The 17,870-nt window shown below is 17.4% G+C and overlaps 4 protein-coding genes across 4 annotated transcripts in view; 2 read left to right on the forward strand and 2 right to left on the reverse strand.

The window, feature by feature from the left end:
* Positions 1-160: 160 nt before the first annotated feature.
* On the reverse strand, positions 161-5,562 carry PGAL8A_00333800 (conserved Plasmodium protein, unknown function; the record flags this gene model as incomplete). Its single annotated transcript, XM_028672369.1, has 3 exons — positions 161-271; positions 412-4,447; positions 4,574-5,562. 3 exons carry the CDS (start codon positions 5,560-5,562, stop codon positions 161-163), a joined length of 5,136 nt encoding a protein of 1,711 aa, XP_028528928.1.
* A 629-nt stretch (positions 5,563-6,191) lies between these two features.
* On the forward strand, positions 6,192-9,776 carry PGAL8A_00333900 (DEAD/DEAH box helicase, putative; the record flags this gene model as incomplete). Its single annotated transcript, XM_028672370.1, has 1 exon — positions 6,192-9,776. One exon carries the CDS (start codon positions 6,192-6,194, stop codon positions 9,774-9,776), a length of 3,585 nt encoding a protein of 1,194 aa, XP_028528929.1.
* A 178-nt stretch (positions 9,777-9,954) lies between these two features.
* On the reverse strand, positions 9,955-12,915 carry PGAL8A_00334000 (dna2/nam7 helicase family member, putative; the record flags this gene model as incomplete). Its single annotated transcript, XM_028672371.1, has 1 exon — positions 9,955-12,915. The coding sequence occupies one exon, from the start codon at positions 12,913-12,915 to the stop codon at positions 9,955-9,957; it is 2,961 nt and encodes a 986-aa protein (XP_028528930.1).
* A 1,469-nt stretch (positions 12,916-14,384) lies between these two features.
* PGAL8A_00334100 (protein kinase, putative) overlaps positions 14,385-17,870 on the forward strand; it is a gene marked incomplete at both ends in the record, with an annotated part of 4,661 nt that continues 1,175 nt past the window's right edge. Inside the window, 2 exons of the mRNA XM_028672372.1 lie at positions 14,385-17,620; positions 17,762-17,801. Of these exons, the coding sequence (XP_028528931.1) occupies positions 14,385-17,620; positions 17,762-17,801 (3,276 nt within the window). The remainder of the gene's footprint in view (positions 17,621-17,761; positions 17,802-17,870) is intronic.

A 17,870-nucleotide genomic window follows, 5' to 3' on the forward strand; every position in this document is an offset into this window, starting at 1 on the left:
AAAAAAAGGAAAAAAAAAGTTTATACATGGTTATTTTAACATAATTACTTTTATATAATTGCCTATATATACATATAATTATAAAAATGAAAAAAGATTATTAAAAATAAAACAATAATACAAATTTATGAGAAATAAAATAAAAAAAAAAAAAATAACCTTATTTAAAATTAGTAACTTTTAAATTTTGTATACTTAATGTAATTTTTTTTTTTTCTAAATCTAGTATTTTTTCTTCTTCAATTTTTTTTATACATATTTTGACAAACTCCTAAAAAAAAAAAAAAAAAGTGTTTATATTTTTATAAAGAATTATATGAAAATAAAAAACAAAGAAAATTACATTTAAATAACTTCATAAATATATTAATATGTATTATATATATAACATTGTTCTTATTTTTGGATTACCTTTATTATATTTCTTGTAGATTGATCAAGATAATATATATTACTAACTAAAGCATATGTATCAATTACAAAATAAATATAATTAAATGAATGTAGAAAATTTTTAACTATTAAATTATATTGAGAAATTAGTTTTTCTAATCTATGAAAATTTATATTTTTTGTTTCATTTATTTGAACTTTTTGATTTAATAGAATAAAAAAACTATATATTAATTTAATCAAATCAATAATCTCTATTTTATTTTTTTTATTAAAGTTTCTTGTAAAAGTTCTATTATTTGATGAAATTTCTTGCGTATTTTTTTTCTCTTCTAAAATATATATTGTAAAATATATTAATCTTTCCATTAACATATTTAAGAATTCATTAGATAAATTAATTCTTTCATGTTTTAATTTTAAAAATTTATCTTTTCTTATAAAATTTTTATATTTTTCATCATAAGAATTCGTATTAATAATCATTTCACTATCATTTTTATAGTCATTTTCCGTTTGATAAATATTATCATTTATATTTTCACCATTTTTATTTCCCATATCTTCTGTTTTTATATTCATACTTTGATCGGTATTTTTATTTTTTATTTCATGTAAATTTTTAGAATGATCAAAACAAAACAAGTAATCCAATTCTTCTATCCACAATGAAATATTTGATTTTAAAAATTCTTCTAAAAAATAACTTTCTTTTTCTTCTAATGAATTTATATTATTAAGTATACTTATGTCAAAAACGCTGTCTTGTAAAGAATTTTTATTTATATGAGATAAAGAATATATAACATGTGAAAGTTCCTTTAAAGAAAAAAGATTAATAATGTCTACATTATTATAAATAACTTCAAAAAGGAAGTAAAAGCCCTTTTTTATTTTTCTTGCGAATATATTTACATATATACTTATAGTCATCGGATCCAATGGAATTTTAAAGTAATTGGTATTATACTGTAAAAATTTTGAATCATTCAAGTATTTTTTTTTTAAATTTTCTTTATTATAAAGAGCATAATTATTATTTCTAATTTTATAATGTAAATATAATTTCATGTGTAGAGAAAAATAAACAGAAAAAAAATAAAAAAATTTTAAATAATATTTTTTTTTAATCACATTTTTATTAAGAGAACTTAAAGCCCATATTGCTGATCCTAAGTTATCATATTTAAATTCATTTATAGAAATATCTATCCTTTGATTTTCATTATTTTTATGAAATTTATTATTTTTTTCAATTATGTTATTAAAATTTCCATTCATTTTTTCACTATTATTATTTGATATTTGTGATATATTAATATTGTTGTTTTTTTTTTCTTCTGTTAAATTACTATCATGATTACCTTGTAACACATTTTCATGGTTTATGTAATTTGCTTTTTGATAAATATAATATGGAAATTTAATATTATTTAAAAACTCATCAAATTTATTAAAAATAAATTTATGAATATGTTTAAATTTTGTTAATACATAAATTAATTGACATATATTTGATGATTTCCAATTTAAAAAATTATTTTCAACAATATCGCATAATAACATTAACATCTCATTTATAACATCATAATAAAATTTTGAATGATTATCCAATTCATTATAATTTATTAAACCTTGTAAGAAATGTATAATATCATTAGAAGTAAAATAATTAAATTTTGTTGTAATTGCATATTTAATGGATATAAGAAAAATATTATCTAATTCCTGTTTGGGTATTAAATGAATATTTCTCCCTATATAATTTACAAAAATGGATAATTGTTTTGGCATTATAATGTTTCGAAATTCTATACTTTTATTTTTTTTGTAAAATGTCTTTGTTTCTTCATTATATAATTCTTCTATATTTTTGTCTTTTATAATATATATATCATTTATGGTTACATAAGATGGATTACTAATTTTTTCATTTTCATAAATTATTTTAAATATTTTCAATGAATGCTCTATGCTGTATGTAACATTTTCTATTAATTTCGTTTTCATTTCATTGTTATATATTTTTGTAAATTTACTAAGTGCTAAAACATCTAGACATACATCAGAATTATTCTTGTTTATATCGGAATTATTCTTAATTAAATTCAAATATGTTTTCATATCAGTGTTATTTAAAACACTTAATTTTTCATTTTTCTCATCATTCACTTTATTATATTCACTTTTACTATCATATGGTAAATGAATACTATTTGTTTCACTAAATATATCTTCCTCAATTTCCTTTTTTTCATTCATTAATGCTGATTCATTTTCATCTATTTTTATACTGTTATCTTTTATTTTATCCATTTCTAAATTTATGGAATTATTTTCTTCTTTATTATTTAAAATAGGATATTCATTATTTTCTATCAATTTATTTTTTAATTCATATAATTTATTAGTTTCATCAAGTCTATTGAATTGAAAAATATGTACATTTTTATTTAACCATTCGTATATAAACTTATCTTTTAAATCTAGTTTAATTAAAGAAACTAATGAACTTTTTAAGCAATTATAAATAAAAACAATTTCATTTTTATATTCTAATTTTACTTTATCATTTAATTCAATTATATTTTCTTTTATATTATTATTCATTTCTGTATTATTTTCTTTTCCTTTATTATCTATTTTATTATTTTCATTATCTTGGTTTTTTTCATATTGGATTTTTATACTTTCCTTTTCCTTTGTATCATTTTTAAATTTCATAATAAAAATAAAATAATCAATATATTTAACCAACACATCATTACATGTATTAATAAATTTACTTAAAATATTTATATTTAAATTTTTATAATTATTATGTAAATCAAAATTAAGTAAATTTACATTTTTTAAAGGATAAAATGTTTTAGAAATACATTTAATTAATTTATATACTTTACTCAAAGTTTTTATTCTAAAAATATCTTTATTTTTATCTAAGTCATTTTGAAATAAATTTGAATTTTTTGAATATGTATTTTTTAAAGAGTTAAAATTAAATAATTTTAGTAAAATATTATTATTTAAAATTAAATAAATTATTCTATTTAATAAAATTATACCATTATTTAATATTAATGTTTGTGATTCAAAAATAATAAATGGTATATATATGTAATATTTTTCTTTTAAAAAAGTTATATTATTATATAATTTACTATAGAGATAATCAAAAACATCTAAAATATTTATTACTATTTCCCTAGTTAATTTAAACTTTTTCATCATATATACTATTTTATTATTATTATATTTTATAAAATTTTTATTATCATGTATTTCATTTAATTTTTTACCATTTAAATTTTTATTATTTTCAGTTGTACAGCTATTCAAAATTTTTATATCTCCTTTTTTTTTTAAGTTATTAATATTTTCATTATCCTCTATATTTTCAATATATCCTCTTGAAATATCTAAAATTAAATTACTATTATTATCATTATTATTATCGTTTTGCAAATTTTTATCAATAAATTTTTTACTACTAGTTAAATAATTATTTATAGAAATATTAAAATATAACAATTTGCAAATACTCCAAATTGCCCATAATGCCTCATCAACAGACAAATAATTTTTTATTTTATTTAGATTTTTAATTATTAATGAAAAAAATGTGTTAAAATTTTCAATAATAGTTAAATTTACATTATTAAATTCTAAAGAATTTCCAAAATCTAAATTATTAGAATTTTTAAATGATTTTATTATGATAATTGTTATAGCCCATACTATAGATGTGATTTCATAAGAGCAAAATTTGTCAAAATTGTTTATCAATATATTTAAACATTTATTTATAGAACAATAACTTATTTTAAATTCTTTTATTCTTTTTTTTTTTTTTAAAAAATGTTCATTTTTAATTAGTATATGATCATTCATAATTTTAATTTTTAGCTGTTTCTTACTTAAACTTATTGATAATTTATGCAACCATTTTTCAATACATGTATAATCAAAATTTTCATTATTTAAAATGTCAAAGAAATTTAAAAAATTTTTGTTTTTCCAAAATTTATATATAAGGTCTAACAATTTTAAAGATCTAAAAAAAAAAAAAAAAAAAAAAAAAAAAAAAAAATTTTAAATAAAATATATTTATATTCATTTTAAAATAAATTTTTAAAACACACAATTTTGGTAGTCATATATATATATATAATATTCTCACCTTATTTCATTATGTTCAATTAAAAAATCTCTTACAGTTGTATTTTGTATATCTACAATGTTATAAGTACTCCTTACTTGGTTGTAATAACCATAGTTATTATTTATTGTTCCTTTAATAATTTTTTTTGTAATTTTTTTTTTAGCTATCTCTTCATTCTCCTTTTTGGTACTTTTCGCCTCTTTATAAGAAACTTTTTTTTCTACATTTTTATTTTTATAATTCTCATTTTCTACGTTTTTATTTTTATAATTCTCATTTTCTACATTTTTATTTTTATAATTCTCATTTTCTACATTTTTATTTTTATAATTCTCATTTTTTACATTTTTATTTTTATAATTCTCATTTTCTACATTTTTATTTTTATAATTCTCATTTTCTACATTTTTATTTTTATAATTCTCATTTTCTACGTTTTTATTTTTATAATTCTCATTTTCTACATTTTTATTTTTATAATTCTCATTTTCTACTTTTTTATTTTTATAATTCTCATTTTCTACATTTTTATTTTTATAATTCTCATTTTCTACTTTTTTATTTTTATAATTCTCATTTTTTACATTTTTATTTTTATAATTCTCATTTTCTACTTTTTTTTTTTCATTAACTTCTATATTATCCCTGTTATTCGTATTATTACTTGTTTTATTTTTATATGTATTCCTCTCTTTTTGACTTTTGTTTATAGTATTATTACTCTCATTATTTATTGAAAATCTCAATTTATCTTTTATGTTTTTACTTCCTTTGTTTAAAGATATAAATTTGTAGTTATTTTTTAATCTCTCAATTATAAAACGATCAGAAAAAGGTAACTTTTTACGATATTTTACTTCAACAAACAAATGAGATATTATTCTCCCTTTATTTTTATTGTAATTATGAAAATTAAAATTTCCCTTATAGTTTTCAATTTTTAATGAAATTATACATCTTATATCTATCAACACAAATAAAAGAATAAAAAATTGAATAATTATCATTTTATAACTTTTTGTTTTCTTCCATTATTTTTTTTTATTTCTATAAAACTTTAAAATTATTCCTTCTTCAATCATTTTTATTTTTTCTTTTTGTATTTAAAATATAACACAGGGGTGTATATAAATGATAAAAATATAATAAAAATAACAAAATAGATATAAAGAGTAATAATGTAAATCTTTAGAAAAGTTTTATTATATATATATATATATATGTAACCCAAAAAAAAAACAATGAAAAAAAGTATTTTTTTATAATATTAATTATATTCTATTAAAATTATTAGTAAAGTTATTTTACTAATAATAAAAAAAAAAAAAAAAACTATTCTGGAAGAAATAGTATTAAATATATAATTTTTAAAAATTAATAAAAATTATGTTGAAATAATATTTTTAGAAAAAAAAAATGTATATTTAAAATTATGAGGTTCTCATTTTTTTTATTATTTTTTAACGAATTTGATAATAATATATTAATGAAATTTCATAGAAACTTCATAGTATTTATTTAAAATTCCTTCTTTTTCTTCATATACTAATTGAGTAAATATATCTTTATTAAAAAAAGTAATAATATATATACGTCATTTTTATGAAAAAAGAAAAATGAAGAAAATGTTAAAAAAATGAAGATTAAAGAAATTTTTTTATGGAATAATATAAGGAGAAAATCCTTTTTTTTTTTTTTACAACAAACATATTTTTTAAGAACAAAAAAATTAAGGTATCTTAATGATGAAATAAAATTAAATGAAGAAAAAAATAATGAAAATACATACGAAAATGAAAAATACAACAATGAAAAAAATGGAAAAAAAAATTTTTTAAGAAATGAAAATAATAATAACAAACCTAATCTATCAGTAAAAAATGAAGAATTAAAAAATAAATATGAAGAACTAAAAAAAAAATTATATAAAAAGTACAACTATTACGAAATTGAAAGTGATCCTCATAATATATATTTATATGAAAAAAACTATGATGAAATAAATGAATTGAATATTCATAAAATGTTGTTATTAGGTTTAAAAAAAATTCATATAAATGAATTAAATGAAATGCAAATAAATAGCTTTTTAACAATTCAGAAAGGAAAAGATTTACTCATAAATTATCCTAATGGTTCAGGGAAAACTATAGCCTATTTGCTACCAATTCTAAATAATCTATATTTTTTACATGACTATTTAGAAAAAATTATTTTAGATAGTTACAGTGAAAAGAAGAATAATAATATCAATTGCATAAAAAATAATTATAAATTTAATAATAATTTTAATTTATATGAAGAAATGAATAATTACCTATTAAAATATAGTTATTACAAGAATAATGTTTTTTTTGAAGACAATTTTGATATAAATAAAAAAATGCAAGAAAATTTTCATTTATTGCCACCATGTTTTGATAAATCAAATGAAGAATTTTTTAAAACTACTGGAAGAAAAAAAAGAAAAAAAAAAAGTAATTCATTAAATTTAAAAAATGATATAAATGCAACTGATACTACAAATATGGAGGTAAGTAGCAGTTTCGGAAAAATACAGAGTATAAGTATAATGAATAAATTAATTGAAATAATAAAAATAAACAACATAAAATTAAGTAATTTAAATAGTAATTACAATAACGAACAAGAATTAAAAAAATTACATCATATTTTAAAATATAATGAAAAAAATGAAGCTAAAAATTGCGTAACAGATCAAAATAATTATGAATCAATTTATCGCTATTTAACCATAAATCCACTACAAATAAATAAATCAGTGATTATAATAACTGTTAATAAAGACAATATTAATCAAATAATAAATGTTATAAAACAATTAGATATATTAAATAGAATTAATATACAAACTCTAAATGATGTACCATATACTAATGTTACTAATGAAATAGAAAAAGAAAATTTTGAAAACTATTCAAAAGACAATTTTAATATAGAAAATTTAGAAGTAGAAAATGTTAAACATATAAATAATGCAGTATTATGTAATGACCAAATAATGTGGTCTTTTGCAGATATATTAATTACAACACCAGATATATTTTTAAATAGTTTTAAAAATAACTGTAGTAATATTTTACCATCTATAATAATATTTGATGAAATAGATATGCTATTTCAAAACAATGCTTATAGAAATACAATGATGAACATTTTTAAAATAATTAAGAAAAGGCCGGAAATATATAATCCTCATATTGATATAAGCAATGAAAATATTGAACATATAAATAAATCAATTGAAGATATTTTAATTAATGAACAAAATAATTCTAACAATAGTAACAAGAGTTTTAAAAATGAGAAAAACTTAAAAAATAATTGTTACAAAACCGAATATATTGATACTTCTTCTTCTAATTATGAATACGTAAAACAGGATGACAGTGCTTCTCAAGAAAAGTTAAAAATAGATCTTAAAAAAAAAAAAAAAGACACTATTATTAATGGTGACAATGATTATAGTAATAATAAAAATAATAAAATAAAAAAAAAAAAAGATGACATACAATTAATACAATTGATATATGTTTGCTCTACTTTGCCTTCAGTTGGTCATACTACCGCTGGAAGTATGCTAACTGAAAGATTTAACAATTTGGTTGAAATAATGAGTAAAAGTAATTATAAAATACCTCAAAATATATATACGCAATGGATAGAATTGAATAAAGAAAAAATTATAAATTTATATTTATATAATAATAGTAATAAAACAAAAAATAGCGTTAATTTAAAAGAATTCTCTTTATCAAATAAAATAAACGAATTTGAAAATGCCTCTTTTGAACATAGACTTGATATTTTGATTTATATTTTAAAAAAGTATCATGAAAATACTATAAATTATGAAGTTAATGAAGATATAGAAAGTTATGAAGAAAGTAATAAATTAAATAAAAATAATAAAGAAAAAAAAATATCAAATAATTCTTCTAGTAAATTTTTTCATTTATTTCATAAAAATCCGATATATAAAACTATTGTTTTTGTTAATAATATAAAGGATTGTAATAAAATTTATAATTTTTTAAAAAAACATAATTGGCCAGTTTTTTCTTTTCATAAAAATTTATCATTAAATTCAAGAATTCAAAATTTATATAAATTTTATAATTCAAAATTTTGTATATTAATTACTACAGATTTAATAAGTAGGGGAATTGACACAAAAAATGTTGATCATATAATTAATTTTCATTTCCCATCTGATGCAATTACATATATTCATCGATTAGGGAAAATGAATAGATTAAATAGTCATACAAATAAAAGTCACAAGTATAATTTTACTATAAATGATAATTCATTCAAAAAAAAAAATTTTACCAATTATTTAAATTCATTTTTAGAAAAAAACAAAGACAAATCTTTTATTGTAACAAATTTTATCTCTACAACTAACCTACCATTAGCAGATTCTATAAGAAAGTTTGAAAATAATAATATAGGTTTATTATCTTTATTTTCAAGAAAAAAATCCTTTAAAATGAAAAATAAAAGAAATAATTCAGAAAATACAAATAACAGATACATTGATATTTCATCCATAAAAGACATAGAATTAAATGTTAATGATTATAAACTTAATAATTTACTTGAATTAAATGACGAAAATAAAAGAGATGAAACAAATAATTGTGATGATATATCTCATATAAATGAAAAAGACAATTCTTATATTCAAGCTCCATTCACAATATTTTCTATAGAAGATTCAGATTCAGATGAAGATAAAGATAAAGATGAAGATAAAGATGAGGAGAAATTTGAATGTAGAAATAAAAACACTTTAAATAATATTAAAAATAAAAATATAAAAGATATACTTACTAACGAGGTTAAGGAACAATATAATAAAAAGGAAAATAGAGACATTAGAATTAATGAAAGTCATAAAGGAAACTCAGAAGGAAAAAATTTATATACAGAAAATAATTATGATAATAACTTATATGAAGATTCTGTTAATAACATATCCCAAAACAAACAATTCAATGAAAATAAATTAGACAAAATTCGTATTTCTAATACTAATAATATTCCATCATGGGACGATGTTAAATTTGATCATAAAAAGTTTGTTGTTGAAAGATTTAAAAGTAAAAGTTGTTATTTGGTAAGTCAAGTTAAAAGAGGAAAATTAATTTTAAATAGCTTTGAAAATAATAATAATGACGATGAGCTTTTATTCTAAATTATAAATTATGATTATGTATAATTTTAAATTATGAAGATTATTCTTTTAAATTTAACATTTTTTAAAGAATTAAATTTTAATTAGTTATCTATATATATATATTATTTTATATATATATATTATTTTATATACCATTTGATTAAAATATATTTAAAAGAAAAAAAAAAAAAAAAATTTAATTATTCATAATCATTTGTTCAACATCGATGATTTCATTAACTAAATAAATTTTACCATAAGTTAATATAGTTTCATATAATTCATTTAATACAGTATCATTAGATATGGTATTTGAGTTTCCTACTACAACAACGTGTCTTTTTGCTCTAGTTATTGCAACATTTAACCTTCTATAATCTTTTAAAAAACCGATATTTTTAAAATAATTTGAACATACTAATGAGAGTATTACAATTTCTTTTTCTCTTCCTTGAAAGGAATCTACAGTTGATATTTCAATGTTTTTATAAATATTAGTATAATTTTTATCGTCATAAAAATTATCATAAAATATATTCCTTAATAAATTCATTTGCTTTGAATACGGGGTTATTATACATATATAATCTGTATTTATATTGTTTATTTTAACCATTCGTTCTATTAATTTATATATAACATATGCTTCACCACTGTTACTACGAGATTTATTATTTAAATTTATAATATCATCAATGTCAATTTTTACAATATCATTTAATTCATTATCATTTAAATTTTTTAATGAATTAACTTCATTAAACTCTTCACTATCATTGCTATTAAAATAATTATCATTATATTTTTTTTTTAAATTATCTATATCATGCTTTTCTATATTGGAAATATCACATTTTTTATTATCATTATTTACATCATATTTATCGTTTATATTATGGTTATTTTTGTTTTTTTCAAACACTACCTTATTATTTGATATAGTATTTCCTGGATTTGTCTCATATTCCTTTGTATTTTTCATATTATTTTCTTGTTTTATTTTTTTTGTAACATTTTTCGATTGATCGTTAATTTGATGATTCTTTTTTTCTTTTATTTCTAAATTTATCATATCTAAATCATTAGTATCATCTAGAAATTCATCAAATCCATCTGTTTCTATCCATGTAATTGGGTAATAGGAATAATTTTTTATCATGCAACTCGCATTATCATTTTGTATAATATCCAGTTCTTTATTTTTTTTTTGTTTATTATCTTTTTTTTTATTTTTTTTATTATTTTCTTTACTAATTTTTTTTTTTTTCTCATTAGAATTAGATATAAGATCATCAACAGTTATATATTTACATGAATTGTGAGAAATTAGTTTGTTTTCATAAAAAATCTTATTAGACCATTTTAAAATAAGGTCATTCATTCTATATTGTATATTTAATAAAAAAGAAATTTTATTTTGGTATTTTTTAATTAATCTTTCAAATAATGTTACATTCAATTTATTATTATTCTTATCATATTTTATTAATGGAGATAATTGTTTATGATCTCCAAACAGGAAAACATTTTTTTTTGAAAAAGAAATAGGTATATAGCATAAAGGTTCTGTGCATTGACAACATTCATCAATACATACTGCATCAAACAAAAAATTAGAATATTTAACGAATTTATTCAACTCATAATTAGAGCTACTAGAACATGTAGTAAGTAAAACATTATTTTTATTCATCAATTCATTAAAAAAAACATTCCTTTTTTTTTTACGACTTTTATTTAATAATTTTATTTCATATTTTAGATTTATTATGCTTTTTCTGTCATATAAACTTTTTTCTGATTTTTTTTTACTTTTTAATTTTGCAATCTCTAATTTTAATTTTTCGATATCTTTATCAATATCTTCACATAGTTTATAGCTATCACACTCTTTTATTTTTTCATCATAACTGTAACTCCATAATTCCTTTTTTATTTTTGATTTTAATCCAATTCTAACAACGTTCTTAATGTTCATCTTAATACATTTATCTAAAATATTATCTACTGAAACGTTACTTGGACCAGTTACTAAAATTTTAAAATTTCTTTTTATTAATTGAAAAATAACTTCACATAATACAGTAGTCTTACCTGTCCCTGGTGGTCCATGAATGCAAAAAATATCATTAGAATATAAACAAAAGTATACTGCTTTTTTCTGATTATAATTTAAATTCTTATTTCCCCATTCTATTTTATCACATTTATATATATAATTTTCTATATTTTCAATATTTTCAATATTTTCCTCTTTTATAAAATTATTATTGTCATCGGCTTGCTCATTATAACAACTTTCCAAATTATCATTTGATTTTTTTTCTCCATTTTCAATTAAAAAACTTTCCAAATTATCATTTAATTTTTTTTCTCCATTTTCAATTAAACAACTTTCTATATTGTTAGGTGGATTGTATTCCCTTTTATTATCCTTATTTTCTCCATTATCTTTATTGTTTTTTTCTTCATTTTTTTCATATTTATCAAAAATATTTAAAACTTCTTTTATAAATGGACTTTGGGTTGGATGTTTATCTAAAAATAAAATTTTTAGAATATCTGAAGGATTTTCCAAATTGTTCTTCATGAGATTAATTGCATGAAGTTGTCTTTTAACAGATATTTCACTATTAACTAGGCATACATCAAAGAAATTTTTATCACTTAGCATATATGCGTTACTTACATTTAATTCTTTACATAAATCATTGATATTTCTAATTAATATACTAATTTGATTTTTTTTAATTTTATGAACAGTACATACATATATATTTACAATATCCGTAATTATAGAATTATTTATATTTTTTTCTTTATTTAATATATATTTTTTTCTCTTTTTTGAAAAATGTACAATACTACCTTTGCTAAATAAATTATGATTAAAATTGTCCAAGTTTTCATCATCACTTAAATCATTAGTTTCAACATTTTTTTTTTTTTTTACTAATTTTAAAACATAAGAATTATGATTGTCACTATGTTTTGTAACTGCTTTAATAGTTAAATTATTCAACAAAATTCCTTTTTCAATTAATTCATCCTTACTTAAATGTTCATAACATAATTCTATTTCTTTATTTTCATAAATATTTTCAAGTTTTATTAATTTTTCAAAATTGTCTAAAATGTTAAAATTTATTTTATTCATTTTTTTTTTTTTTTTTTTTTATATCTCTACACAAATATATTCATAAAACTTCATTAAAAAAAAAATAAAAATATATTTTTTATATTTCTAATAATCTACAAAGACAGTAAAAACAAATTAAAAAAGATAAAAAGAAAAAGAAAATATTTATTCACATTTTTTAAATTCTTAGATCATTATTAAAACAAATGTTAGAATTTTTTTTTGTTTAATGAAATTTTTGAAATAAAAAAAAGTAAAATAAACTGTTTTCATAATTAAATTAAAAAAATATAAACATAAATATACAAAATAAAAATTACATAGTAGTTATATTAGCTTAACATACACAAAAATTTGATAATAGGTTTAAAAATAAATGTTCTTATTAAAATAAGAAAAATTCAATCGTAAAAAAAAAAAAAAAATAAAAAATTTAATATTATTAAATACAAATAAGAAATCTTTTTTTTTAATTATTTTTTCAACAGAATTAATGTATACAAAAGTAAAAATTTCATTTATTATAAATATTTTATCTTATTTAATCAAAAAAAAAAAAAAAAAAAAAAGTAAAATATTTTTAAATGCATAAATATTTATATGAATATATGTATATATGTATATAAAACAAATAATTAGATTAATAAATAAACAGATAATTATTAAGTCCCTCAATAAAAATATAATATTAAAATATGAAAGTAGTTTAAATACATAAAAACTCAGTATACGAATAGATGATACTGTGAGATTTTAAAATATAAAATTATTAACTACTTTTTACATTTCAGTTTTTTTTTTTTTTAGACATTGTTTTACTGGTTTTACATTCTTTTTATGTAAAATAAAGGAATTTTCATTAAATATATACTGATTTGAAATTATTTTTTCATATTTGTAATATTTTAGTTTATTATTTGTTATAGATTTATAGTTAAAATTATTGTTTAGCTTAATTTAATTTAGTAATTTCTTTTTCTTTTTTTTTTTTTTTTTCTGTTGTATTAATATACAGTATATCTCTTTTTTAATTTAGATATGAAATTAAATTTTTTTTTTTTTTCCCTAATGTATTCTTATTTGTCCTATTTCAAAAACACATTTTTTTTTTTTTGTTTTAATGTACTTTATTTAATTTATTTTTATTTAATTTATTTTTTTTTTTTTTCATTATAATGAAAGAAATATTAAAAAAGTTGAATTCTACTAATATAAAGAAATAAAAATTAAAAATATAAAGTGGAAATAAGATTTTTAATTATTATTTTATAAAATTATAAAGAATATTAACTATCTGTTTTTTTTTTTTTTTTTTTTTTTTTTTTTTTTTTTTNAAAAAAGTTGAATTCTACTAATATAAAGAAATAAAAATTAAAAATATAAAGTGGAAATAAGATTTTTAATTATTATTTTATAAAATTATAAAGAATATTAACTATCTGTTTTTTTTTTTTTTTTTTTTTTTTTTTTTTGTATTTTGTTGAATAATGGGTAATAATGTTAGTAGTAAGATAAATAATTTTGTTGAATTTGAAAATTATAAATATATTGGAGAATTAGATAAAAATAATTTACCTCATGGAAAAGGATTAATTTTATATAATTCAGGAGAATCCTTTTATGGATATTTTATGAATGGAAAAAGGAATGGAAAGGGAATTTATATTGATAAGAAATTAACAAAATATAAATGTAATTGGAAAGATGATAAAGTTTTTAAGAAATTGAAAATTAATCCATTCAATAGTAATAAAGTATTTTACTTTTTTTATAATAATGGACTAATAGAATCATGTAAAATTTATAATACTTCTAAAAATAAGGAAAAAAAAAACAAAAACAAAAACAAAATATTATATAAAGGAAATAATTACGAATTAAGAAATGAAGACAAAATTAATAGATATGATAATAACAATAAAATAAATAATAATAATAATCAAAATAATGATGTTCATATAACATCTGTAAAAAACAAATATCCTAATAGAGAAAATTTTGATATAAATAAGTGCAATATTTTAGAAAGTGGTAATAATACATATATAAATGATAATGAAAATAATTTTAATAATAATGAATCAAATAAAGATAACTTAAGTGATAATAAAGAAAAAAGCATAAAAAAGGAAGAAATTGAAAATTTCTTCTGTTCAAATTCTTATAATTCTTTAGTGTCTGGTTCAAGTTTCATTGATATCTTAAAAAAAAAAAAAAAAAAAAATTTATACATTTCTAATAATCTAGAAAAAAAAAAAAAAAAAAAAAAAAAACATACATTAAAAAGTTTCATAAATAATAATGATAATCTACATATTGAAAATTATGAACTATGGTCAACAAAAGAAGTAGTTCAATGGCTTGTATTATGTAATGTACCTATTAAATGGATAATGGCAATTTATAAAAATAACATTACAGGTTTTAAATTAAATAATTTAAATTTAAATACTATTAGAAACAATTTAGGTATTTTTTCATATGGACATGCAATAAAATTGTTACAGTTAATAAAAAATTTAAGAATAGCAGCATACAATAAAAGATTATTAACATGTCTCAATTTAGAAGAATACGAAAATCATATTAAAAAAAAAAAAAATAAAAATAAAATAAAAAATAAATTAAAAAATAAAATAAATAAACAAATGAATAATTTTATTGTTGATAACATTTTTCATAAAGAAAATGATAAACCAGAGATAAATAATGCAAGTAAAAATTCTAATTCTCTTTTAGAAAATTTAAATAAAGAAATTGAAATGGAAAATAAACATATAAATAGTAAAGATGCTTTATTTTTAGATGGCATAAATTCATTTACATATGTATCTTCTGATTCTATGAGCAAATCTAATAAAATAGAAAATTGCGCACCAGAAATAAATTTAGATAACACCACCATAAATTATATAAAAGAAGCAAACATACACACCAAAAAAAAAAAAAAAAAAAAGAAAAAAAAAATAAGAAAAAAGAAAGGAGAACAGATAAACGAAAAAGAAAATAAAAATGAGAAAAAGGAAGATGAAATAGAAAATGAAAATTTTATTTTCTACTTTCAAGAAGAATTATCTTCAAAAAATAATTCCTCTAATTTTTCAAATAAAAGTTCTTCATTCTCTACTTCATCAACATTATCATCCTTCACATCATCTACAATATCATCTTCTAACTCTTCTATTTCTACACATATAAGTAAAAAAAAAACTTCCCTAAATTCCTTAAGTTCCTTAAATTCATCAGAAAGTTCAAATTTAAAAAGTGATTTAAGTTCTATAAATAATTTAAATCATATAAATTACAAAAACGTAAAGAAAATAGCTTCTTTCTCAGATTCATCCACATCTTTTTCATCTTCTTCATCTTCTTCATCTTCTTCATCTTCATCTTCTTTATCTTCATCTTCTTCTTCATCAGCTTTAGTTTCATCTTCATTCTGTTCAAGTAGAAGTGATGATAGAATTTTTTATCCTCGTAATAAAATAATAAAGTATACAAATAGTATATATATGAATAATAATTTAACTTTCTCCTATTTATATAGTTTTATTATACCACATGAAGATTTAATATTTCTACATCAAATTGAAAACTATTATTTTGGTGATATGTATAATAATGATAATAACAATATAGATTTTAACTTTGAAGAAAAATTTCAATTTATGAAGAAAATTAAAGCACTTACGTTAGATAATGAAGAAAATAAATATAGTAAAAAAAATAAAGAAAATGAAGTGAAATATACAAAACTTAAAAGTAGAGTATTTAAAGGGAAGTATATGGGGAAAGAAGTAGCTATAAAAGTATTAGTAGGTAAAATAAAAAATTTTAATAAATTACACAAAATATTATATAAATTATATATATTAAGACATTCTAATATTGTACTAATAATGGGAGTTTCTATTAGTTACCCATTTGTTTTTATTGTCTATGAATATTTAAAAAATTTGTGTTTATTCTCATATTTGCATTGTATAAAATATAAACATATATATATAAGCAAATTTTTTAAAAAATACAAAATGAACTATAATCTGGATTTAGATAAAAAAATAACTGATTATAAGAGTGAAAATGAAAGTAAAATTATTTACCCCAATGTAAGATTCTCAAATGATAAGGTCCTAAATGATAAAAAAAGTATCAAAAATTGTAATAATGATAAGAACAATTCTAAGTTTATACAAATAGAATCGGAAAATTTCAATAATGAATCAGAAAGTAGTTTAAGTGATAATACAGATTTTGAAAAAAATAAAAGAGATAATAAATATTTTAAAATAAATAAATTTAATTTATTTAATTATGAAAATAACGTTTTATGCGGTATATACGCTGATGAATTAAAAAATAATAACGAAATAAAAAGTTCTTCTTCTAGTGATACTGATATAACAATATTTAATGCTAGTATAGATAAAAATTACTCATTATATGAAAATAATAATAATTTCAAAAAGGTCAATCAAAAAGATATAAATAAAAATAATAAAAAATTAGGTAAACTGGAAAATAAAAAAAAAATACAATTAAATGATCCTTATTCTTTTCCTCCTTATCAAAGAGAATTATTCTCTTATTTAAAAAATGAGAGAAAAAAAAAAAAAAAAAAATTTTTGTTTTCCTATTTAAAAACACAAATATATTTTCATTCACAAAAAAGTAATTTCAGAAATAACCGTCTAAGTGTTCAAAGAATAATGAAAATTATAACGTAAAAAATTTACAAATAAATAAAAATCATATTAAAATATATTAACAAAAATTCATATGACATTTATATTAAATAAATATTCTTTTATTTATATCACATAATCACATATATATATATATATATATATTTTTTTTTTAATAGAGATGTTACACTGGCTTGCTCATACTTAGAAAAACATAAGGTATTTTATTCTTTTTTTTTTTTTTTTTTTTTTTTTTTTTAAAATTTTTTTTTTTTTTTTTTTTTTTTT

This window comes from Plasmodium gallinaceum (assembly GCF_900005855.1).
Source record: "Plasmodium gallinaceum strain 8A genome assembly, contig: PGAL8A_v1_98, whole genome shotgun sequence".
Classification (NCBI taxonomy): Eukaryota; Apicomplexa; class Aconoidasida; order Haemosporida; family Plasmodiidae; genus Plasmodium; species Plasmodium gallinaceum.